The following is a 27744-nucleotide window of genomic DNA, read 5'->3' as shown; positions in this document are numbered from 1 at the left end:
ATAGATATTATGGCAATGTTTATAATAAAGTTTCCATTGGAACTTCTGTTAGGTGGAACAAATATACGTTGACAGTTCAACAAAATGTGGGTACAAAAGGAACAATCACAAACAGAACACTCCATGAACACTTAAAACATGCATGAACTCCTACAAAAACCCAGGAGTAATTTTAAAAACCCTGGTCTCATAAAATATTTGTCATATGAGACTGAGTAAATTATATATTTATCAGTCTAGTTATATATAAGAAATCATCAGAGCACAATAACAATTTCAATTTAATAATTCTTTGATATGAAAGTGTACCTGATGAGAGTGTCTCTTTGACTAAAATGACATCACATTTGAAAATCTCTTACAACAGGATGAACATCTGAAACTTTTCTTTTCAAACATTAAATATGTTAGAAATAGAGAAAGTCATTGATACAGACATCATCCCCTTTCACAGGTAACGCCTGCCTCATATTATAGCTTGTTCCATGCAATCCTAAACTTAAAAATGAACATGCCCCGTGTCCCAATAAGGTCTGACCCCCACCCCACCCCCTTTTGAATTTGGTATTTTGTATATGATGGTGGTAAAGGGTTATTTTCATGCAACGTTTTTGGCCTTTTTATTTCACATATTTTCATGATTTTCGTGTTTTGACGTTTTATTTCTCCTTTTCTCATCTTTTGCTCGATTTGCTAGCATCGTGTTTTCACTTATTTATTTTCCGTGTTTCGTGTCAGTGTTCTTAATTTCTCGTGCATGTCCCTCATTTGATTAAAAAGTCAGTGTGTTATAATAATTCTGAAACTTGTGTTATCTAATAGAAATTGATGTGTCTTTTTACAATTCTACTTTTGCAATATGTATGATATTAATGAAGTCCTTCAAATTACTATGAATACTGACAATTTTTTTCAAATAAGATGCAAGTAGCGGTTGCTAAAAGGTGACTGCAAAGTCTTCATTGTCCATTAATAATGGCTGCATGATCTCCAAGAACGGCTCTGGTACTTTATTCCTTAATATTTACGTTTTTATTTCTTGTGCTTCGTTTTTCCCGATTTTATTTTTCGTGAAACGTTTTGGGGATTTTTATTTCACATGTTTCCGTGTTCAGTACCCCCTTTACCACCCTCGTATACTGTGAACCGGGAAATTTTCGCGCCGTCATTATTTCGCGATTTACTTACACGATCCAAATTCATGCCGTTTTGAATTCACGATTTCCTAGTGGCCTAGATAAATATTTTCATAAATGATTTGGAAAGTGAACAGCTTTACATATATCTTAAATCAAATGATAAAAGCAATCAGAAATATTTTGTTTTCGGTTCATTAATGTTAAAGTAGATTGAAAGTTTGGCATGTTTCAATGCTCGTAAAAACACATACACAATAATAGAAAGGAAAACCTAATTAGGAATGAATTAAAATAAAGAGCTGTCAGGATTAATGCTAATTAGTCGATCTTTTGATCTGATCAATCTTTGTAGTAGATTCAACGAGGTCCCTGGTCTCATAAAATATTTGTCATATGAGACTGAGTAAATTATATATTTATCAGTCTAGTTATATATAAGAAATCATCAGAGCACAATAACAATTTCAATTTAATAATTCTTTGATATGAAAGTGTACCTGATGAGAGTGTCTCTTTGACTAAAATGACATCACATTTGAAAATCTCTTACAACAGGATGAACATCTGAAACTTTTCTTTTCAAACATTAAATATGTTAGAAATAGAGAAAGTCATTGATACAGACATCATCCCCTTTCACAGGTAACGCCTGCCTCATATTATAGCTTGTTCCATGCAATCCTAAACTTAAAAATGAACATGCCCCGTGTCCCAATAAGGTCTGACCCCCACCCCACCCCCTTTTGAATTTGGTATTTTGTATATGATGGTGGTAAAGGGTTATTTTCATGCAACGTTTTTGGCCTTTTTATTTCACATATTTTCATGATTTTCGTGTTTTGACGTTTTATTTCTCCTTTTCTCATCTTTTGCTCGATTTGCTAGCATCGTGTTTTCACTTAATTATTTTCCGTGTTTCGTGTCAGTGTTCTTAATTTCTCGTGCATGTCCCTCATTTGATTAAAAAGTCAGTGTGTTATAATAATTCTGAAACTTGTGTTATCTAATAGAAATTGATGTGTCTTTTTACAATTCTACTTTTGCAATATGTATGATATTAATGAAGTCCTTCAAATTACTATGAATACTGACAATTTTTTTCAAATAAGATGCAAGTAGCGGTTGCTAAAAGGTGACTGCAAAGTCTTCATTGTCCATTAATAATGGCTGCATGATCTCCAAGAACGGCTCTGGTACTTTATTCCTTAATATTTACGTTTTTATTTCTTGTGCTTCGTTTTTCCCGATTTTATTTTTCGTGAAACGTTTTGGGGATTTTTATTTCACATGTTTCCGTGTTCAGTACCCCCTTTACCACCCTCGTATACTGTGAACCGGGAAATTTTCGCGCCGTCATTATTTCGCGATTTACTTACACGATCCAAATTCATGCCGTTTTGAATTCACGATTTCCTAGTGGCCTAGATAAATATTTTCATAAATGATTTGGAAAGTGAACAGCTTTACATATATCTTAAATCAAATGATAAAAGCAATCAGAAATATTTTGTTTTCGGTTCATTAATGTTAAAGTAGATTGAAAGTTTGGCATGTTTCAATGCTCGTAAAAACACATACACAATAATAGAAAGGAAAACCTAATTAGGAATGAATTAAAATAAAGAGCTGTCAGGATTAATGCTAATTAGTCGATCTTTTGATCTGATCAATCTTTGTAGTAGATTCAACGAGGTCCCTGGTCTCATAAAATATTTGTCATATGAGACTGAGTAAATTATATATTTATCAGTCTAGTTATATATAAGAAATCATCAGAGCACAATAACAATTTCAATTTAATAATTCTTTGATATGAAAGTGTACCTGATGAGAGTGTCTCTTTGACTAAAATGACATCACATTTGAAAATCTCTTACAACAGGATGAACATCTGAAACTTTTCTTTTCAAACATTAAATATGTTAGAAATAGAGAAAGTCATTGATACAGACATCATCCCCTTTCACAGGTAACGCCTGCCTCATATTATAGCTTGTTCCATGCAATCCTAAACTTAAAAATGAACATGCCCCGTGTCCCAATAAGGTCTGACCCCCACCCCACCCCCTTTTGAATTTGGTATTTTGTATATGATGGTGGTAAAGGGTTATTTTCATGCAACGTTTTTGGCCTTTTTATTTCACGTATTTTCATGATTTTCGTGTTTTGACGTTTTATTTCTCCTTTTCTCATCTTTTGCTCGATTTGCTAGCATCGTGTTTTCACTTATTTATTTTCCGTGTTTCGTGTCAGTGTTCTTAATTTCTCGTGCATGTCCCTCATTTGATTAAAAAGTCAGTGTGTTATAATAATTCTGAAACTTGTGTTATCTAATAGAAATTGATGTGTCTTTTTACAATTCTACTTTTGCAATATGTATGATATTAATGAAGTCCTTCAAATTACTATGAATACTGACAATTTTTTTCAAATAAGATGCAAGTAGCGGTTGCTAAAAGGTGACCGCAAAGTCTTCATTGTCCATTAATAATGGCTGCATGATCTCCAAGAACGGCTCTGGTACTTTATTCCTTAATATTTACGTTTTTATTTCTTGTGCTTCGTTTTTCCCGATTTTATTTTTCGTGAAACGTTTTGGAAATATTTTGTTTTCGGTTCATTAATGTTAAAGTAGATTGAAAGTTTGGCATGTTTCAATGCTCGTAAAAACACATACACAATAATAGAAAGGAAAACCTAATTAGGAATGAATTAAAATAAAGAGCTGTCAGGATTAATGCTAATTAGTCGATCTTTTGATCTGATCAATCTTTGTAGTAGATTCAACGAGGTGATACTTTTATTACTGATTGAGGTGTCCTTAACATAATGGTAATGAGTGTTTGTTTACATAACAATATCCGTAATGTTCGCTTCAGTGAAATAACTGATTTGAGTTAAAGACGTGACTTTTAACATTGCTTTTTATTAAGAGATACTGTTATAATTTAAATTATATAGTTGTCGTCTTTGAAATCAGTTTTATACAGTATTCCTATATATATTCTATTCATATACGTGGATATAAGAAGATGTGGTATGTGTGCCAATGAGGCAACTCTCCATCCAAGACACAATTTGTAAAAGAAAATGTAATTAAAAGAGTTTTTCCTTGATATTTTTGCGGTCGTTTTATTTTCGCGTTTCACTTCTTACCGCGAAAATAGCGAAAATAAAACTACCGCGAAAATTTCCCTGTTTACAGTATTGATCATTAGAAACACAGCTTATAGTGCTTGAAAAAAATATTCAAGGAAGTCAAGTTAGCACTAGCAGTATTGACACACACCTCTTAAATCATACCATGGTATAAATGTATATATGCCAAAATGGGCAGTACCCCATTTACTTTGATATTTTTTGGCAACTTAGGAGTCATTTCTGACACAAAAGCATCCTCAGTAAATGTCAGAAAAGAACCATTATCTCGATAAGTTTGAGAAAGTCATAATGCTTTTTACCTTAATGTTTTAAAGTTAAAATTTAAAAATATTTTGGTAGGTCAACCACTTGGCAACGATATTTGTGTACATCTTTCAAAATGGCGACAGTTCCCGTTGTAACGTTATGTAACAAATGTTTTTTTTTAAATTTCTTAATTTTCATTTTAGATTTATCCTAAAATTGGTGGAATTATTTCATAACCCTGCATATTATTTTCCTGCACAGAAAAACATTCAGATTTTTTTTTTTAGTTTCAATATTTGGGTTAGCCTAAGTACAGGAAAACATTTACGGGATGGAAATAGGACAAATCGCCCCACTGGGAATTAGCCCCACACCAAATCGCCCCACTTTTTCACCCACTCGCCCCACTTTAAAAAAAATAGCCCTACCTGTGAACAGGGTTAAATCCTGTCACTTTTCCTGCCAACTCACTTAATAAAAAAAAAGGTAAAATCGAGATGAATATATAATAGGGCTCTTCACGGTTAGTTCGGCCATATTGGATAGGGGGCAGATTTTCATAATAGAGGTAAAAATGGTGTGAAAAATACGGGAAAACATCATTAAAACAGAGCTGTTGCTTGGAAACACACATAGGATTTCCCACACTTTCATACCATTTCCACCTCCTTCCAAAAAATCTGCCCCCTATCCAATATGGCCGAACTAACCGTGAAGAGCCCTATTCCCCCCCCCCCCCCCCCCCCACTTAAAAACGAAAATGTATTCAATTAATTTTATCAAGGATTTGTATAGTAAGAACAGAGACGTATTATATGTCTCTGGTAAGAAGGATTGGAATCTCGCGGTTTATCGTAATCTCTTCCGCGGCGAGACTTCGGTACTCGCCACTATTACTACTACTACTACTCGTCACTTACGATATCGGAACGTGATTTTTTGTACACATGCATCGAGTTGTGTTCTTATTTTTGTCACGTATAGACAATGTTGTAATGGTTAAGGACATTATTCATTCTTAAACGTAATAATTATTGATTTTCACTCAAGTTTCAATTGACGAAAAAGCATAATTTAAGTGTTTTATTTGATGGACATTGTAATGCAATGTGTATAACGGCAGTTGACAATGTGTTTGTATGTTAACTTCTGTATTTTTTTATTTTCAGTCAATTGTCAAAGAAATTTAAAAAATATTATTCTTGTAAATTATGTCATTATAGTTATATGCGAATTTGCATCTTCGGAAACTCTTTCAATCTCGGGGAAACAGGTGCAAAACATTTTTTGTGGCAAAAAAGAACTGACAACACATTTCAGGACGAATTACTGCATTGCGTTTTATATACATAGTGGCTAGTCATTATCATAAGTTTGGAACAAGTACTGTTAAAGAGGGAGCCCACTGGTAAACCCTATAAAACTGCCTCTGCATGTTACTGTAGCCGGTTTCAATCATCATAAACATATATATAGGCATAAAAGAAACGTTAGCCAGTGTGTTATAAATTATCAATGCAAGCAAAAAATTTTAATTGTACTAATAACATTACACCTTTAAATGCACTTTCATTTCTTATCAGAGTACTTTCATCAATTTGTGCATGAATTTGATAGGGCAATTTTATAGTGTCAGCTCTCAGACTCTGTCATACATGTCATACATGTATAACGGCCTCTCAAGTAGTCAGTCATGGAATTATTCCTGGTTATGTATTATTCACGTATAATATACAAATCCTTGATTTTATTGACTATAAGATGACATGACTCAACTCAATGATATAAAAATGCAAGAAAATTAAATATATATGTAATAACTGTAATATATATGTATCAATACAATATATAACAATAAACCAGAGTATACTGATTTGTATTACTACAATATAATTGTCATTATGGCGAGGTTGAATTCCCTGTCATCAATTTATCCTCCACGCACAAACTTGTCCCGGAAAAAATAATAGATCTGTACATAAACCTCACTTTCAGGTATAGAGATGTGATTTTTTTCTGAGGCAAGTGCTTATCGGACCATCCACACTTGAAGAACTTGAGCATGTTGAGGTCATCCGATGTTCAGTACTTCATTACTTTGATTCTATTTTTCTCAAGTGGGACGAGTTGGAAAGACTAAATTCACCGGAATTTTTCTATTTTTCACAAGTAGGGCTAGTTGGCATTAACTCAATAATAGATTAATCACAGTTGTGGATAAACAGCTGAATAACTGTCAATTTGGCTTCAGAGAAAACCACAGAACTGCTGACAGTATTTTCATATTAAAATCTTTAATTAATAAATATATACACAAAAATAACAAAAAAATATATGCATGCTTCATTGACTTAAGAAAGGCATTTGACTCTATATGGAGGACAGCCCTTCTGTATAAATTATGCAAAATGGGAGTAGGAAAGTCTTTTTACAGAGTAATAAAACAACAATATTTAAATACAAAATCCTCTTTAAAACATAAAGATCACATTTCTGACTATTTTGACATTACTAGAGGTGTGAAACAAGGGGATTCATTAAGTCCTACTTTGTTCAATACTTTTATAAATGATATCACTAAAGGTTTGGAAGATGACAACTCAAGTCCATTGGAGCTTATAAATAGTAAACTAGGCTCCCTCCTGTTTGCTGATGATCTGCTTTTACTATCAGAATCTAAGGAGGGTCTCCAAAATAGTCTAAATAAAGTTTCCATGTTTTGTGAAAACTGGCAGCTTTCTCTAAACATAAATAAAACAAAAAGTATGGTCTTTTCAACAACAAAGCAAAAGCCTGAAACATCTATACTTGTATATAAAAACAAAAAAATAGAGAATGTTTCAGAATATCCTTACTTGGGTCTGCTGATTAAATGAAATGGTAATCTTAGTCATAGTACAGCTGAATTAACAAAAAAGGCAAAAAAGGTTTTGTTCTCTATTAAAACATATACTAATTCTCTTGGCAGCCTTCCTATCAGAGTGTCAAATAACTTATTTTATTTGACACCTTAGTGAGACCTATATTGACTTATAATTCTGAAATAACATATTTGGACTCATATATAACATATTTCAAAGCTAAAAAAGAGCTTTGGTTTCTGGAAAAATTGTGGACCCATTTAATTTTATTGACAAGACTCCAATAGAAAACTTGCATCTTGGTTATTGCAAGTTTACCCTTGGCACTAACAAGAGTGCCTCAAATTTTGGTACAAGGAACGAATTGGGAAGACTGCCTATTGAATGTCATATAAAAACCCAAACTATTATGTATTTAGCAAGGCTTTTCACCTCAAATTTGAATCCCTTATTACATGAATCTTTTCAATTAACTAAAACTTTGGATTCTAGTGGCACCTATTCATGGTTCACTTTTGCAAAAGATATTCTTTCTGAATCTAACATTGATATAGATAGACTAAAAACCTGTGATAATTTAAAACAATTAAAAAATATTAAAAGCTATATTAAACCCCAAATAAACTCATACTACAACAACCTGTTGATAAATAAGTTAACATCTATTGATGATAAAAGTAAATTAAATTTTTATAAAGCACTTGAGCCAAATCTATTGATCAAACCTTACCTCTCTAACCCAAACTTTGAATTTAGAAAATTAATTACAAAACTTAGAATCAGTGACCATTCATTATTAATTGAAAAAGGGAGGCATTTTAAAATTCCTCGCGAAGAGAGACTTTGCAAAAAATGTAAAGTACTAGATGATGAGAAACATTTCCTAATACAGTGGCGGATGCAGGAATTTTCAAAAGGGGGGGTGCTAGCCCAGGGCAAAGGGGGGGTGCAGGGGGGGGGGTGCAAACATATGTCCCGATTCAAATGCATTGATCGGCCAAAATAAAGGGGGGGTGCGGACCCCCGGAACCCCCCCTCTGGATCCGCCACTGTAATAAATTGTTCTCATAATTCAAATATTAGATTAACATATTTTGATTGCATTAATAGAGAAAGTAATTTATTTGCTAATCTCACTGACAATGACAAAGTTATATATATATACTTAACCCATCAACACCAACACAAGTGAATAAACTAGGATCCTTTATAAAAAAGTCAATGGAACTGAGGACAGGGGACCCTTTAATATTTACCTGAATTTGTGTATATATATTGAGTTACTTAGTTATTGTCTTTATTTGTTTTTGTTGTTGTTATATGTCACAAACTGTAAAGTTTATATGGCAATAAAACTTTGAATTTGAATTTGAATTAACGTCACAGAAAAACTGATGCTCACTTCTTGATGAGTGGGGGGACAGGGGTAAGGGAGACAGGGAGAAAGGGGGTATGAGAAAGGAGAAAGTGGGTGGGAGAAAGGAGAAAGGGGATAGGAGAAAGGAGAAAAAATAAAATATCTCTCCTTTTAAAATTTTTTGTAATATTTCAAGAAAAAATATCTCAAAAGGAGATGTTTTATTCTAATGGGAGAAAGGAGAACGGGGGTAGGAGAAAGGAGAAGAGGGCTGGGAGAAGGGAGAAGGGTACCCCCTGTCCTCCCCCTCCTTGATGCTTTACTTCAACAAAAAGAAAAGAACTACAATATAGATATAAGAAGATGTTGTATGAGTGCCAATGAGACAACCCATTGATTGATTGATTGATTGATTGATTGATTGATTGATTGATTGATTGATTGATTGATTGATTGATTGATTGATTGATTGATTGATTGATTGATTGATTGATTGATTGATTGATTGATTGATTGATTGATTGATTGATTGATTGATTGATTGATTGATTGATTGATTGATTGATTGATTGATTGATTGATTGATTGATTGATTGATTGATTGATTGATTGATTGATTGATTGATTGATTGATTGATTGATTGATTGATTGACTCTGGTCATGACCAACCATTATTCACATGCTGTTCTTGTTAAAATCAGTAAAAAAAAAAGCATTATTAATATTGTTAACTTATTCTTGTAACATTAGTCAATCTAGACAATATTTGTATTTCTATGTCAAAAGGGATTTGGTTTGGAGATTTTGGCGTAAATGTATGATGCATTTTTCTCAATGTGCATTGTGATGATCGGACGTGTGTTCAGTGTTGTAGCAAAAATAATTCCGGAAGCGGGAAAAAGAAAAGTAAACAATGCACAAATTAGTTTGAAGTGTATTATGTTGTTTGCAATAGTTTAATGTCCATACTTAGTCGATTTCTATCATTGTTTAATGGTGGAATGAGAGCATACAAAATTCAAGATTCGCAAAGATTACGTAGAATCGGTGTCACGGCTAAAAACTTAAAAGAACTTTTAGCCAAAGGATGTGAAAAACTCCAGGTACAAAATTTACATTTAAGTCAAATCGGCACCTTGTTTTTTTCGTCACTAATTGTAAAAGTCAAATCCGTAATCGGCACTTGTGGACAAAATAAGAACCGACACCTGGTCAAATCAGAACATTTGAAAAGAAGGACGAAAGATACAAGAGGGACAGTCAAACTCATAAATCGAAAATAAACTGACCATGGCTAAAAATGAAAAAAAGACAAACAGACAAACAATACACCTTATCGCTAAATTATCCCTGCTGACCCGGCTGCTTGAACTTTCACGTCAACAGGTCAACAACAATCACTTTTCCATTGTGGCGTCAGATATTTTGTTTTATGACGTCAAAATTTTACGGGCACCTGTGTGATATCCAGTAATGAATCTGGGTCCGTTCGCGCTCATTCACGTTCGCACCCGATCACGTTCGCGCCCTTTCACTTTCGCACCCTACACGTTCGCGCCCAAGTTTTATTGGTTTTGTGTTTGATAACTTTATAACAAAGTTTTGGCAAGTGTATTCATATTAGTATATTTGTTGTCATTGTCTCAAAATAAAGTGAGACAACGTGTTTTTTGTGTTGAATAAATCTTAATCATAATTTGCCGGATAGTGTATTGTTAAAATATTTTTAATCATTTAAATAAAGTGAGATTCTGACGACCGGGATTTTCGGGTGGAATAAATCTTAAATATTAATCAATTTTGGTTAGTGTATTCAAGGATTTGTATAGTATATACAAATCCTTGGTGTATTGCTATAATTTTTTATTTAATTGTTTCAGATCAAAGGGACCAATCTTTTAAAAAAAATAATTATCTTTTGTGTTTTTCATTTAAAATTTTCAATGTTTTACTCATACGAAGCTAAATAATTGCATTATTTACACCAAGGCAATTTAAAACAACAATCATGATTTTCTTATTATTCAACTGGAACTTGATTTTAAATTGGGTGCGAACAGACCTTGGGTGCGAACGTGCGAGGTGCGAACATGTAGGATGCGAAAGTGTATTGGGCGCGAACGGACCTGATACCGTCTCCAGTAATGGCGGAAAAATAGGGATAAGGTGTGTAGTTCACACGACACAACATAGGAAACTAAAAAATAAGCATCATGAACACGAAAATTTTGCATAGTTTGTTTGTACTTTGGATTGGTTTGTGATTATAATATAAGGTATTACCTGTGAAAGGTGAAAGGGAACAAAGTCTGTATGAATTATGTTTTTTGTTCCAGATAATTTTCTTAGATGTACTGACATTTATATTAGATGTAAACATGAACCAACCACAGCTTTGTTGAAAATTTTACAATTATCAGACATTCTGTATATCATTTATATTAAGGATAAAATTGAGAATGGAAATGGGGAATGTGTCAAAGAGACAACAACCCGACCATAGAAAAAACAACAGCAGAAGGTCACCAACAGGTCTTCAATGTACAGGTAGCGAGAAATTCCTGCACCCGGAGGTGTCCTTCAGCTGCCCCCTAAATAAATATATACTAGTTCAGTCATAATGAACACCATACTAATTTCCAAATTGTACACAAGAAACTAAAATTGAAATAATACAAGACTAACAAAGGCCAGAGGCTCCTGACTTGGGACAGGCGCAAAAATGTGGCGGGGTTAAACATGTTTGTGAGATCTCAACCCTCCCCTATACCTCTAGCCAATGTAGAAAAGTAATGTATATTTCTGACATTTCAGTCTCGTTGAAATCTCGTTCTGGAATTATTTCCAAAACATAGGATACAAGTTGAAAATATCAATAAATTTAAAAAATATTATAATCAAACATAATTATGTGAAAAAATGTGTATTTACATGTACTATGAATTCCATATTTTTTTTAGTAATTCAGATTTCAAATTTTACTACCAATCAAGCCAGTCTTTTTAGCCAAAATTTTGAGAAATTAGGTGGAAGGTTCAAAAAATGATTTTTCAAGAAACATGAACATCCCATATCATTTTTGTCTACAAATTTCTTAGATATATGTATTTTTACAATCATTTATAACAAAAAATTGAAATAATATGCATTTTGTTCTTTGACACAAAAAAAGTTTAATTGAGTAACTGTGATTTCTTTCATGATAATAGCCCAAAAATAGGTAAAAAATTGATGAAAAATGGGAAAATTATCAAAATTGGGTATTTTTTAAAGGGCTGTAGCAAAAAAAGAAGTGCACCACCGTATGTTTTTTTTCTTCACCAATTATTTTTTTACAGTCATATAAACCCAAAAATCAGATTAAGAAAAAAGTTTTAATTCTAGAAATTTTGGCTTCTCAGAGGTGTACATGTAAATCCTTAACTTCAAAATTTGTCATGACAGTGGCAAAATATGAAATAACAAAAGTACTGAAATCCGAGGAAATTTCAAAACGGAAAGTTCCTAGGCAAATGGGGAAAATCAAAAGCTTAAACACATCAAACTAATGGATAACCACTGTTACAGTATTATTCCTGACTTGGCACAGCCATTTTCTGATGTAGAAAATGGTGGATTAAACCTTGTTTTATAGCTAGCTAAACCTGTCTCTTATATAAATTCCATTGACTGTATTGACAACGATGTTAAAAAAACTTATTTCCCTTTGTTGTTAGTTATATGACTTATTTCCCTTCGTTGTTAGTTATATGACTTATTTCCCTTTGTTATAGATAAACAAGTCAGAAGTGACAGTGGTTATTCAGAAAATAATGGCACAGTGAATAACTTGTTGATAATTATGTAGATTGTGTCCCTTTGTTGTACTGACTTATCTCCCTTTGTTGTAGATAAATGAGTCCGAGGTGACAGTGGTTATTGAGGATGACGGCACAGTCGTTGATGATGATAAGTTTTTCAGAAAACTTCCAGCTCAGACTGTTTTTGTGTTTTTGAAGAAAGGAGAGAACTGGCGTGGAGGTAAGATTTAACTTATTTTGAATTGTATTTTTTTTTATTATTATTGGGGGTGAGGGGTAGGAGGGTACTGATCCCGAAGTCCTGGACTTAAACACATGAAATTCCAAGGTGCTGAATTTAAAAAAAATAAATCCTGCCATCCAGAAATTCGCAAAAAACGAATTCCAAAATTCCGGAGGTAAGATTTAACTTATTTTGAATTGTATTTTTTTTTTTATTATTAATGGGGGTGAGGGGTAGGAGGGTCCTGATCCCGAAGTCCTGGACTTAAACACATGAAATTCCAAGGTACTGAATTTAAAAAAAATAAATCCTGCCATCCAGAAATTCGCAAAAAACGAATTCCAAAATTCCGGAAGGGTCAATCCCAAAATCCCAAGCTTAAATAGACCCTGACCCGATCCCGGAGTCCCGATAAAGGTCCTTCCCCCCCCTAATTAATTATGGAGAAATACAGATGGTTGCATTAATTATATGCATGTTGTTCACCTGATATTCAATCCTTGTCTATTCATAATTCTTTTTTTAAAACAGGTGTTCATGATTAAGTTTGGTTCTCGGATACCATATAAGTAGTAACAGTTCAACTATATTAGGTGTATATTAAAGAAAAATCTTATCAATGACACAAGGCTTAAAATTTTGATTAACTCCTTTGAAATATTTTCTAGCTGGTGCCCTTATCCATGATGCTTTAAGTAAGTTGTACTGTGCCAGTAGGAAGAATGAGATAGCCAATCAGATTAGAGACCTGTTGACTGACGAGGACGCACCAGAGAAGATACATATTATATCACAGTACCTGGAGATGTTGGAGACCAATGTTGATTCTGAAGAGAGGGCCAAGCATGAGGATTGGTTTGAAGGTAAGAAGTTTAAACATCAAAGTTGATTCTGTAGGGAGGGCCAATGATGAGGATTGGTGAGAAATCAATCAAGGCCTTTTGGGAAAATGACGCTTTCAGCAGCATGATCCGATACTATTGACCTGAACTTCCATTACATTTCTCTGCCTACCGCGCTTAGTTCGTATTTACTTTCCATTACATTTCTCTGTCTACCGCACTTGGTTTCGTATTTACTATTTTACATACAAACTGGAATCTGCTTGTATTATCATTTTGTGTAGTAATCAACTGGGACCCAGCTTTATATACCTCCGGTCCTTCTTATTACCAAAAAAATCGAAGTGTACCAACCAATGTTGTTAAGTTGTTAAGATACTCATAAATCTATTTTTATAACTTTATTGATTATGTGAAGTAAATCTAAAACATTGTTAAAACATTAAAGATATATAATTAATCGGGGAAAACTTGATCTATATATATAGTCTTTTCGTTTTACAAACAACTGCCTTTTTTATAAGAAAATATAATGTGTCCGTGTTGGTCCACATGTTGAAATCCGACTCAATCTTTGTTTACAAGTTACAACAGTAGAGTCTGTAACAGACTGTATCTGTATGACATGAATAAATTGTCGATATCGATGCTGGCTTTAATACAACGGTTTGAGAGAGCGCCACTGATTCATTGGCGAGGCGGTAGAACAGATTTGAAGCTCTCTACTTTTGATGCATGCACAACAGTGTCGTCTAGCTGATACAGCGCGATCACTGTCTTACAAAGGATGAGTTTGAATATTGTATGGTGTTTTACTTGGTGGAATGTCAATACACTCATAGTTAGAGTTATTCTTTACTTGCTTTTCCACAATAATTGTTTCGTGGTATTCTTTGAATTTCTCAGCATTAATGGTTCTCTTCGGACATGCTTTTAAGAGGAATTCGTCTGGTTCAATAGCCCGAATCAGCCCCTCAACTACTTTTTACACAAATACAAACTTTGGCTTCAACGTCGTGTTTGTCCTTGTCTGGAGATCTTGTTGTAGTTCCAGTTTGGCAAGCATTTTGGAGACTTATCCATCCTCTCTTGACTTGTAATCTCTGGTGATAAATTTTGACGTTTGACATGTTTATTTTTGTTACCGGGTAGGGGTCGCATACCATGGCTCCATATTAAATTATGAGATGAATTTCTAAAGGTCTAGTTCATTATCCAATCTGACACAAATTTCAATAACTGGAACATTTGTGGAATGCCACCCAAGTTTAATATATGGTGACCCACTATAACTGCATAATTACTTGGAATTGTGTTTAATACCATGATGGTTCAATGGCATAAACTTAAATGGAGACAGAAATTTGACATGAAAGATTGTGGATCAGTGTAAAATAAAAAAAAACTAGCTTACTATGATAAATGGTTAAAGAATGAATATCAAATTATATATGGGTCATGGGCAGAGTTGTTATAAAATATCAATATGGCAGAGAAGTGGTTTCAAGTTTCATATAAAGGGACCTTCAGGACTGACATGAAATAAAAATCAAAGGAGTATCCCTATTTGTCTAATCTTCAAGGTGAAATAAAAAACAAGTATAACAATATTATGCTATTGTATAAATCTACATAAATATAATGTGTTTAAGTAACAAAAATAACTACATTTGTATGTCACTAGTAACTTATTTAAAGAGTATGTGGGTAATTAGTCCTATAACATATGACCTCGGGAGCATTATTTAATGAGTATGTGGGTAATTAGTCCTATAACATATGACCTCGGGAGCATTATTTACTATTTCTATTTACTGTTCTGATAATTTTTCTTTACTATCAATGTGTCACACTTCGCATTCAATTGGTTTTTTTAAATGAAATAAAAACGTAAAAAATTGAATAAGAATGCGAAGTCATATGTTATAGGACTAGTGGGTATCAGAGATTGTTACAACTGCAGGCTCTTCATAATCATTTGGTTTGAAAGGATACTAGTAGTCTGTATTCTTGATTTTGAAAAATGTAATTGCAAGAATTTTTTTTTACATTACTTAGAATACTTTAGATCATTCAGGTAGTCTTTATTTAGTATGTACAAAAGAACAGCCAGTAGTCAGTCAGAGATATAACTCTATAGGGTTATTACAGAAAATAACTTGCATGTGTTATTACAGATACTTTTCCTTAAATTTTCTAAATCTGTAATAACATATGTTTGTTATTTGTAAAATTATTTAATCTATAGTGGACTCTAGGGAACTCTTGAGACTTTGCACAGAAACTAAATGCATAGCCTTGATAATTAATTTTTAAATTGAATAAATACATTTTTGATTAACCATGGTAAATCAATGCGACAAGGCTATTAAGGTAACACGATACCGAATGACGTTACGCCATGAGTTATCGTTCCTGACGTTATCGAATAACGTTCACACATATAAGCCAATGCAGCGGGTTTTGTGTGACATTTTTAGCGGTAACTTTCCCTAGATGCAGAGTGCCGAGAGTTTTGATGCAATACGTAGCGGTTATTTGACATAGATTGTTTTATCGTTTTCCGGCAATCATGAATTCTGCTCATTGTTAATCTTTAAAAAGTATTACTTTACTTTTTAAATATTTTGTTTCTTTGATATTTAAGCATCTGCACGCTTTATCTCTATATGTTCTTATGCATAACAGACACAGTTTTATCACTTTATTTTTATTCTTGGTATAGATATAGGAAGATGTGGTGTGAGTGCCAATAAGACAACTCTCCATCCAAATAACAATTTATAAAAGTAAACCTTGGTTTATTTTTGCAATAAGTACTTATTCATGATTCACGCCGTATCCCTATGAAATTTTGTTTTGAAAGTAGAAATCTAATTTATAGAAGCTTAGGATGATGTGTGAAAAAACGGTGAACTTTACAACTATTAATCCGTTTTAAAATGGTCATCAAAAACACCGCTCGGACAAAATTGAAATTTATTTGGATGATAATACGGATATAATTAGGGGGAAAAGCACAATACAAGCAGACGTTGAAAATCATACAGAAAATAGTTAGTTTGTATGGAATGTAAAAAAGTGGTTATTTAGCCGAATAACTTTTCCTGTGTTCCATGTGTAAACAGTCTCTGAAATTCATTGGTCTGTACAGAGTAAATTCGATATAGTTTTGAAAATATTTTAAAATACAGTGCCAGCTTTGTAATCGTATAAACCAGGTCTACTCAGGACGGACAGCAACATCGGAATGAAGCATTAGAAAGTTAACGAAGGCTGAGAAATATATGGGCACTTGATTCGGCAGAAATAAAATAACAAAATTCAGGTTTCGTTACAGTCTGAATAAAGCCAGCCCCGAGTATCCACTTGCGTCTACAAACGCAAGTTGATAGTTGGGGCTGGCTGTAGTCAGACCGGTTCCGTGTTCCCTTATTCTGTTAAAAAACATTTCTCGAAATTTACATGCAAACGACTGACTTTTTATTATTCAAACGGCAAGAGACTGTAAAAAAGCTAGATCTTGAAATCATTTACATTTTATATTCGTGTTAATTTACGCTTGCATGGGTATTCGGTGTTTTTTTTTAGTTTTGAGTTGGAAATAATGTACATGTACAAGTTGGGAGACAAAACGACTGAAAGAAAATTAACAAACTTACCTTTTAGGGCTCTGAGGGCCATAATGCTCGCATACTAGGCGTCGGAAAAGGCCCGGAAAGTTTCTTTCTTAAAATTAGTTTTTAGAACAAGTATACAAGTATATATATACATGTATAGCGTCAGTTAAAATTTTCCCGACCATCATCGCGGATGTCCTGCCTCTATTGCAAAACCTAGAGACCTATTGTATTTATAGATACCTTGTCCTCGTCCTGAACATGCATGAAATATTTTCCACTAGACGTTAACCAACCAATAATCAAAGCAATCAATTTACAATTTACACCCGTCACTTGGAACTTTAGTTGTTAAAATTTAAATCATTGCCTCATTTAAAAAAATTCGACAAAGTTTAAACGCAGACAGCGAGGAAGACCAAAATTGAACAGTTACGCAAAACTAAATATCTACGTTACCGCTTGCTCATTATGGAAGTGGGGTAACATGAGACTTTATTTGTAAAAGTACAAGTACAAACAAAAACAAAAAATGTGTACATGTACATGTTATTTGTACAAAAGTTAGCTGATAGAATGATAAATGGAGATATGTGATGTGCAATTTATAAGATAGCAACTGCCGGGTATTAATTAAACGACATCAACACCTTGAAGACATCAAGAAAATCGTGACTAATGCTTATTTGAATAGTATCTTTACACTTCTTATTTGTAGTTTTAGTAAACGTTGGAAAATTTTGAGTATGTGTAGTATAATTGTCACAGTAACATTTCAGTCTCTTGGTTAATATTAGTTTAAGTCTTAAAACTTTTGCTCTTCTCTAGAAAATTCAAACCATAATGAAATATAAGGAGATGCGGTAAAATTTCCAATTAATCAACTTTCCACCAAAGACGAAATGACGGAAATGCTAGCCTTCTTACATTGCTACTACATTTCAGATCTCCAAATTATCATTCCATTATTTGAACTGCATATTCAAAAATATGCATTGTCACCAAATTACTTATAGAGCACGTGTTATCATATTGTTTAACATTTGTCCGTTCGACCGTTAATCCCGCACTTAGTATATATAGGGTTAGTTAGGCTAATTATTTAGGACTACAGTTGTTTTGCTTCAGCTTTAAAACTATGTACCTGGTGTTACTACTCATATTATAGGTGCGCATATCGTCTGGATTTTATTTTTTGTTTCATGACAGGTTGCTGGATTAGGCATTTTGATAAAATACAAAGGCACACAGAGTACAGACTCCGGCTTACATCTGATACAGGTTGAATTTCAAGCTGGAACTTTTAAATTTCGAAGTTGTTTTACTTATATAAAGAATGCATATATATGATCTCAAGCTTTATGTAAATAATTTTTCACAAATGACAGAATGTTGAAATTTGTGAAATTTTGCATACAGTTTGCTAACCAGAATAATTCAGTCCTACCCCGTAATCAATCTCTCCTACTTACTTAATGTAGTAAGCGGAAAATAACGACTGGATTATTCGGGTTAACAATTTGCAAGGTTTCTCCGACTTGCTGAGCAAACAAGTAACACATTTACACCACGCAGAATACACTATACTACATGTATTGTATGTACAAAGTCAAGAATATGACAGCTGTTTATCATTCTTTTGATGTTTTTCAGCGTTTGATTTCGTAATTTGATAAGGGATTTTTTCGTTTTGAATTTTTCTTGGAGTTTTGTTATTTTATTTTTTGGAATGTGTATTTTATCAGGATCATTATTTTTTCCTCATAATTTTTACAAATAACAGAATGTTTAATCTTTTTTGACTGATGCATCAAATGTGTCTTTTATAAACAACTGTTTTCAAAATTGTATTGTATCGTCCCGAACATGCATGAACTATTTGCCACTAAACGTTAAACAACCATCAAACCGAGCAATTAAAAAACTCTTAAATGAATCAAATTTTTTAAAATACTATATTTCTGCATCACGGGATGCAGTGATGATACCACCATTGTCTAATATGATGGAGTTAAAAATCAGTAATTCGGATGAATCTCACGTGAAATGTTTCATTTAATTTTCACGTAAACTTAACAAAAATCTGAAGGTATTTTTTATGGTTTTAATCAAATTTTAGAACAAAGATATTATTTAAATAATTTTATTTCAAATATTTACGTGAATTTAACGTGTACAAAATTCCGATGATTTATGCATGAACTCTTATCATAAGATTCACATGGAACATGTTCACGCAAGTTTCAAGTATATGCTCGTTTAATGTGAAAATCAGACGATATTAATATTAATTCATATGAGTGAAATTCCATGTCCAGGACGAAATAAAATTATATCTGATTCAGTAGAATTTTATATTGCATTACTAGGAACTTTACGACAGTCGACAGGGGAAATGAAAATAAAATAAACTCATTCAGATCCCGACACATATTTTTTCTCCATTTCTCTGAGAAGGAATAACGTTATATTCCGTACACCATAACGTCACACGTTTTTGGTCAAATTCTAGGCCTATAAATCAAATTTGAAGCCATTTATTTCAAAAACAAGCATGGTGACATATGAGTTTCTATACGTGTATGGATTCACTATGCAATCCTGGATATTATGTTAGTTTTTTGTTTTTCTCCGTATATAAGAAAATAGCCATCCATTCGAAAATCTAAAAAGGTAAGCCGAAAAAAAGGCATTTCCCCTATATACCTAAGTAAATTTGTCGCCAAAATTGACGTTTTCCTATGAAAATTACAAAAAAACAAAAATGGTGACCCCCAATTTTTATTACATATTCCGATGTAACTCGATTCAAAGTACACGTATGCCAAAAATTTTGGAAATCGGGAGATATGCCATTCGGTATCGTGTTACCTTAAGGAATTAACTTAGCTGTGATAACAAGGCTTAGTTATTAAAGGAATGTAATTTATTATATAAGACACTTGGGAATTACTGAGAAACTTGCGCAGAACCTCATTACATGCTCTGGTCATTATTTCTTACAATACATTAAAATACATTGTAATTAAGCATGATTTATGTCTGAGCAAATGCTTTGAAATGATATAGAGAAGCTGTGATAACACCCTTTAGTTATTACAGGCATATTTTTTCTGTAATAACATATAGGTGTACTATTCAAAATTGGAATACTATGAACTGTTACATCTTTCAATAGTTAGTATACATAAAGATAATAGTAATATCAATAGAACTTGTATACATTTTAACTAAACTTATGATGTATATTGTCCCTTTGAAACATGTAACATACATATGTTATCACAGTTCTTTGATTTTTTAGTCCACAATAACAAATGTAGGTTATTTTCCTGTAATAACCCTATAGAGTTATATCCCTGACTGGTAGTCATTGGATATTGTAGATCATTTAAATAGTCTTGACCTATTTATTAGTACAAAAGAACAGCTAGTAATCATTGAATATTGTAGATCATTCCAGTATTCTTGACCTATTTATTTGTACAAGAAAAAACAGCCAGTAGTCAGTGGATACTGTAGATCATTCAGGAAATCTTGACCTATATATTTGTACAAAAAAAAACCAGCCAGTAGTCATTGGATACTGTGGATCATTCAGGTAGTCTTGACCTATTTATTTGTACAAAAAAAACCAGCCAGTAGTAATTGGATACTGTAGATCATTCAGGAAGTCTTGACCTATTTATTTGTACAAAAAAAACAGCCAGTAGTCAGTGGATACTGTAGATCATTCAGGAAGTCTTGACCTATTCATTTGTACAAAAAAAAACCAGCCAGTAGTCATTGGATACTGTAGATCATTCAGGTAGTCTTGACCTATTTATTTGTACAAAAACAAACAGCCAGTAGTCATTGGATACTGTAGATCATTCAGGAAGTCTTGAACTATTTATTTGTACAAACAAAACAGCCAGTAGTCAGTGGATACTGTAGATCATTCAGGAAGTCTTGACCTATTTATTTGTACAAAAAAAACAGCCAGTAGTCATTTGATACTGTAGATCATTCAGGTAATCTTGACTCTTGACCTGTTCATTCGTAATAAAAAAAACAAGAAACAGTCAGTTGTCATCTTCACTTCACACACACATATAGGAATATCAATTATATGCTTATGAGACATGTTGCAATGTTAAACTTATTACGGTATGTGAAAATCAAGACTTCATAAAAAATATCACAATAGTAGAGGCAGTGGCGTCATTTTTACTCAGAGCTTTCAGCTCTTTGATTATCTCGTCTCAACAAAGTCAGTACAGCAAGGAGAAAGCTTTCTCATTTGATCATTTGGTCAAAAGCTTATGAATAAGATACATGTATATTGGAAGTTGTGATTGGTTTGAAGTTTAATCCTCAGCTATAATGAGTATTGTTTCATAATGAGCAAACTCTTTGAAATTGATGCTTGAGGTGTCATTTTTTGCTAGTAGCAATGATTTATGTACCTTCCAGATGTGGGATTTTTAATGAAGAAATTAACATCTGGGGTCATAGTTGGTCCAGTATCTTTTACCAGCTGTTAATGACTGCATCATTGCAGGAAGAATCGTAACTAAATATTTGTAAAATAAATATATTTTAGGATTGAATAAGAAATACAAGACCAAGAGTGAAGTAATGAGACACAGTGCTCAGACCAGAGTGAGAAGTTATTTCATTACGGTGAGTCACAAACACAGAGTAGAGTGAGAAGTTATTTCATTACGGTGAGTCACAAACACAGAGTAGAGTGAGAAGTTATTTCATTACGGTGAGTCACAAACACAGAGTAGAGTCAGGAGTTATTTCATAACGGTGAGTCACAAACACAGAGTAGAGTGAGGAGTTATTTCATAACGGTGAGTCACAAACACAGAGTAGAGTGAGGAGTTATTTCATAACGGTGAGTCACAAACACAGAGTAGAGTGAGGAGTTATTTCATCATGGTGAGTCACAAACACTGAGTAGAGTGAGGAGTTATTTCATCACAGTGAGTCACAATCACTGAGTAGAGTGAGGAGTTATTTCATCACGGTGAGTCACAAACACAGTGCTCAAACCAGAGTGAGGAGTTATTTCATTACGGTGAGTCAAAAACACAGAGTAGAGTGAGGAGTTATTTCATCATGGTGAGTCACAAACACTTAGTAGAGTGAGGAGTTATTTCATCATGGTGAGTCACAAACACTTAGTAGAGTGAGGAGTTATTTCATCACAGTGAGTCACAATCACTGAGTAGAGTGAGGAGTTATTTCATCACGGTGACTCACAACCACAGAGTAGAGTTAGGAGCTATTTCATTACGGTGAGTCACAAACACAAAGTAGAGTGAGGAGTTACTTCATAACGGTGACTCACAACCACAGAGTAGAGTGAGGAGTTATTTCATAACGGTAAGTCACAAACACAAAGTAGAGTGAGGAGTTATTTCATAACGGTAAGTCACAAACACAGAGTAGAGTGAGGAGTTACTTCATAACAGTGACTCACAACCACAGAGTAGAGTGAGGAGTTATTTCATAACGGTAAGTCACAAACACAAAGTAGAGTGAGGAGTTATTTCATTACGGTAAGTCACAAACACAGAGTAGAGTGAGGAGTTATTTCATAACGGTAAGTCACAAACACAGAGTAGAGTGAGGAGTTATTTCATTACGATAAGTCACAATCACAGAGTAGAGTGAGGAGCTATTTCATTACGGTAAGCCATAAACACAGTCTTTTAATTAGTTTGAAAAATCTGCAGAGGACATCCTTGCAGAGAAACAAAAGTAACATTTAGTTTTGCTTCAAACTATATGATTTAGCAAAATTATGTTAAAACAAAAGATACCAAATGCAGTGATTGTAAAATTTCAGTATGATATAACCTTTGTCAATAAGTTTATTGAGCCAGGTAAAAGTTTGTGGTAAATTTACCATTCCTGCTCTTGTTAGCTTTATAAAAATTATTACAATTAAAAATTTGTGTGAAACACTACCTATTCAATTCCTTCCAATGGAACCATACACTCACAATATATATCTTAAAAATTTAGTTCTAACATATGATATATCTATATCCCTGCTGAAAAAGTTATATGTAATCAAATTATTTCATTCATTAAGATCACAGACAGCACTTCAATCACAATAGATGAATGCTATTAAACAAACTTGGAAACACACAAACAGTTGCTGCAATAAAAGCTGTTGAATTTTATTTATTTATTTTGAAAATGAATACTGATTGTTACCACAAAATAACTGAATCTCAAAATGATTTAGATAATGGGTATAACCTCAAAACTGCAAACAAAAATTGTGATTTTATAAGCATTAAGTTACATGTGAAAAGCTTCATAGGAACAAATGCCAGTACATCATAAAGTTAATATTGCAAAAAGAATAAATAAAAGCAAGGATGTTACTAACACATAATCCCATCACAGTTTGTTTGATCTTGAACCATGTTTGTTGTAGCAATGTCCGTGATTATTGCACTCTTAACTTAACAGATGTCATTCTTACAATTTTTAACAGTTGATTTAAATAGTTAGCAAAGGTACCAGGCTTATAATTTGATACGCCAGAAGTGTGTTTCGTCAATATAGACTCATCAAATAGATGATCAGATTAACTAAGCCTTACACCTTCAAGGTAATACTTTGTCTGGACAGGCTGCTTTCATCACTTTGTCAGTGAAATAGATGCATGATTATCTTGTCTTTTCTTTAGGCAAAAGAACAGATTGAAAAAGAATCTGACAGTGACCATAAGAACTCACTGATCTCTGTAATGGACGACATTAATAACCTTCTAAAGAAGAATGACTTCAATGCTTTTTTCTTTGATCGTACGTCGAGGGGCATGATGTGTGACAAGAAAGGCTGGTTTACATGTGAAGGACCATTCGACAGTAAAAATTGTGATAAATTTCACACGATAAATCCATACGCTTCCCGTGGATATAGGCAGCTGTTTGGACTGTGGAACCTAGATCATATGTAAGATATCTTATTCACTGTATTGACATATTTTTATGCACCTTTAGAGACATTATATTTTTTAGTCTGTCTGTCCTTTCATCATTCTGTTCTGCTTCTGGTTGATTATTTTTGGTCAAGGTAGTATTTCATGAAGTGGAAATCCAATCAACTTGGTTTTAATCCATTTGTTTTGTACAATAAAATATGTTTTAACTAAAAAATCAACTTGACAATTAGTACACATGTTCCCTGTGATATGATCTTTCTAATTTCAATGCCAAATATGAGTTTTGACCCCCTATTTAAGGTCCACTGAACATAGAAAACGATAGTGTGAGAGGGCACATTCTTGATATATAGATTATTAATTATTAATTCATGCTTTAAAACACATGACACATGATATGAAAGTTTGTGTATATGTGTTAGTCAACAGAAAAATATAGGTTATGTAAAATGCAGAGCCATTGTTAATATAAGTCTTACCTTTCTTTAATAAAATGGTAATGTGAATGATGCCTTATTTGAAGAGAATCTCCTCAATATAGCTGGTCATAGGTTTGGTCTCTAGCATGGTGAAACTTAAAAGCTGTTATTGCTGTTTCTCCACAGAGCTTGCATCATCACATAAGAGTAAAAACTGAGTCAGAATAATGTGTCAAGGTCAAGGGGGATGTCTTCCTACAGATTTTGTTTTGTTTAATTGTGTTAGTCTACCACAATGCAAACAGGATCATGCACCTAAAGAAAGATACATAGGTTATGCTTTATTTTATACATGTAACTTTATTTTATTGTTAGCAATATTTATTTATACATGTAACTTTATTTTATTATTAGCAACATTTATTTATACATGTATCTTTATTTTATTATTAGCAACATTTATTTATACATGTAACTTTATTTTATTATTAGCAACATTTATTTATACTAATCAAAAGCCTCTTTGGTTCATCTTAATAAATTGTGTTTTGTTTCTTTTTTTCAGAATAGAAAAATCAAGGGAGGTGATTCCGTGTCTGATAGAAGCTTCAAAGAATTTACCTAAAGGGAAAGAGCTCAATACCGACCTACTGTATAAACTGTTGTTTACTACAGACAATCTTAAACTTGTACAGATTGGCTGTCACAAGAAAGCTGCAAGGCCGTCAGGAAATATCACATGGAAAGATTTCTGTGTCTGACAGGAAATACCACATGGGAAGATTTCTGTGTCTGACAAGAAACAATAGAGATGAAGTGCATTATCAATATTACCAAATTGAAATTTATGATTGGATCAGTGCTGTAGCATATGTGGACAAAATTGTGAATTTTTCATGTAATACAATATCATGGATGCTGAATTTTTCAGAATTTCTATTGCAATAGCTATGTATAGTGGTATTGCATAAACCAAACCAGCCTTGTTAGGTGGCTAATCATGATGTAGAATCTCTTAGTAATAGTCTTATATTTCATTTATCATATTTATCTTGGCTTTCTCTGTTTGTAAAATAATCCTGTTATTAGAATTACTCAGCCAATCATGATCATGTCAGGAATAAAATTACCTTGTCCTTACATTAGGAAAAGCCTATGATTAGCTTTAGGCATTGAATTTGGAAAGATTTCTACATTTTTGGTATTATTTTTGAAGTGTTCATTATTACCACTTAACTGAGCAGCAACATTATTACATCAAATGAAATTAAACAAATCATGTGTTTTAATCTTTCTGTTATTCATATTGTGTAATAAGAAGGAAATCCACAAAATCTCATTGGGTTCTGAAGCATTGAATTATACAAAATTACATTAAAAAGTAATATATAAAAAAGGAGGAGTACTACATAGAATGGTTATTGTTTGTTGTATGATCTGTGCAATATCATTGTTACTTACATTAAGATGAAAACATTAAATATCATAAATATTGGTTTATTTTATTGTCCATTTCTTGTGAGCAACAGCAAACAAAAAATGAAAGTGATTCATGCCTGCAAACAAAATTTGCATTAAAATATGTCTAGATTATTTTCATATTACCGACTTTTGACTCCGATTTATATTATTTTTCGACAGGTAACCTAAGACATCCTGGTACTCGGTCAATTAAGAGCAACATAGAAGTAACATCAAACATTTAACAAAACAAAAAACCAAAACGACAATGCGACACATACAGAAATAAACTTTAAAAGAGGGGCAAAAGATACCAAAGGGACATTAAAACTCATAAGTCGAAATAAACCGACAATGCCATGGCTAAAAAAAAACCAACAGACAAACAATAGTACATAAAACACAGCATAGGCAACTAAAAGACGGCAACATGAACCCCAACAAAACCTTGGGGTGATCTCGGCTGTTCCTGAGGGGGTGAGTAGATCCTCCCCCACATGTGGTACATGTTAAAAGGGAAACTACTCATTGAAATTGATATCTAAGATGAAATTGAAGATCTACTTTGAACACCAAAATTACTTAATGGTTAGATCTATTTTGATGAGATAGAAATAATCACTAGTGTTAGTGTTTCTCCTGATTCTTTGTCTATTTGTTTTTCTGTGTCAGCCAGCCACTTAAAAGAAAAATGCATCTTTGCCTTTGTCAATGAAAACACATTATACATGTAATATTGCAAATACATTCTGTTATAGAAATTTATGTGGCATGTTGGAAATTAGCATGGCGTTCATTATCACTGAACTAGTATATATTTGTTTAGGGGCCAGTTGAAGGACGCCTCCGGGTGAGGGAATTTCACGCTACATTGAAGACCTGTTGGTGACCTTCTGCTGTTGTTTTTTTCTATGGTCGGGTTGTTGTCTCTTTGGCACATTCCCCATTTCCATTCTCAATTTTATTACTAATATGCATTCAAGACAAAAGGACAATGATGTAAATGATTTGGTCAACGTCAGCTACAACACTAATTCACAAAGTGTTCAAAAACAAAACATGACATGCAGACAGAGATCAACAACAACCTTCTACTCTTAAGACGGACATTATTAAATGAAGCAGGATTAAATATAAGCTCAACCATTCCCCTAATATAGAGCGATAATGTACTGATTGAGTGCTTGTGTTACGTCCAGTGGCAATTATTTTATGCATGTTGAGGATGAGAATAAATTAGCAATAAATACACTATGCGGGTCCTGCAATACTTGATCCACATGGATGATGGGCGCGAATTTTGGAATGGCATTTACAAAAAAGTCCCAATAAAAGTATATGGAGTTAATAAGAAAACACAAAACGACTTTCAAAGGTCATATTGAAAGTAAGATGTTTTAATAATGAAGTGAATGACTCATAAAAGGATATGCTTATAAAAAACAAAAATGGTACCAATTATGAATATGTATATACACGAAAACGTTCATTACCTTGAGAGTAAAGTACACTTGTGTCACATCTTGGATGAATGGTTTTATACATCCATCGGGTCACCTCAAGCAATAAGAACAAACAAAAACAGTGGTGAGAAGAAGTGTTATCATATATTTACCTAGAAGGTCACACCAAGCAATAATCACCAGAAAAACAGT

At 33.1% G+C, this 27744-nt stretch overlaps 2 protein-coding genes across 9 annotated transcripts in view; one reads left to right on the top strand and one right to left on the bottom strand.

The window, feature by feature from the left end:
• LOC139501511 (centrosomal protein of 104 kDa-like) overlaps positions 1 to 4714 on the bottom strand; it is a 51234-nt gene extending 46520 nt beyond the window's left edge. For all 7 annotated transcript variants that reach the window (XR_011658588.1, XR_011658589.1, XM_071290621.1 and 4 more), the window contains exon 1: positions 4601 to 4714. The gene's annotated coding sequence lies outside the window, so the exon portion shown is untranslated. The remainder of the gene's footprint in view (positions 1 to 4600) is intronic.
• A 4924-nt stretch (positions 4715 to 9638) lies between these two features.
• LOC139501494 (DNA fragmentation factor subunit beta-like) lies at positions 9639 to 26121 on the top strand. Of its 2 annotated transcripts, XM_071290592.1 has the most exons (7): positions 9639 to 9869; positions 12657 to 12786; positions 13458 to 13652; positions 21837 to 21916; positions 23952 to 24220; positions 25194 to 25391; positions 25427 to 26121. In XM_071290592.1, exons 1-6 carry the CDS (start codon positions 9726 to 9728, stop codon positions 25387 to 25389), a joined length of 1014 nt encoding a protein of 337 aa, XP_071146693.1. In that variant the 5' UTR covers positions 9639 to 9725; the 3' UTR covers positions 25390 to 25391; positions 25427 to 26121. The 2 variants fall into 2 exon arrangements, with proteins under 2 accessions (XP_071146693.1, XP_071146692.1); XM_071290591.1 differs by having other exon boundaries at positions 25194 to 26121.
• The last annotated feature ends 1623 nt before the right edge of the window (positions 26122 to 27744 follow it).

The sequence above is a fragment of the Mytilus edulis genome, chromosome 13 (genome assembly GCF_963676685.1).
Source record: "Mytilus edulis chromosome 13, xbMytEdul2.2, whole genome shotgun sequence".
Classification (NCBI taxonomy): domain Eukaryota; kingdom Metazoa; phylum Mollusca; class Bivalvia; order Mytilida; family Mytilidae; genus Mytilus; species Mytilus edulis.
This window is presented reverse-complemented; position numbering and strand designations above follow the sequence as displayed.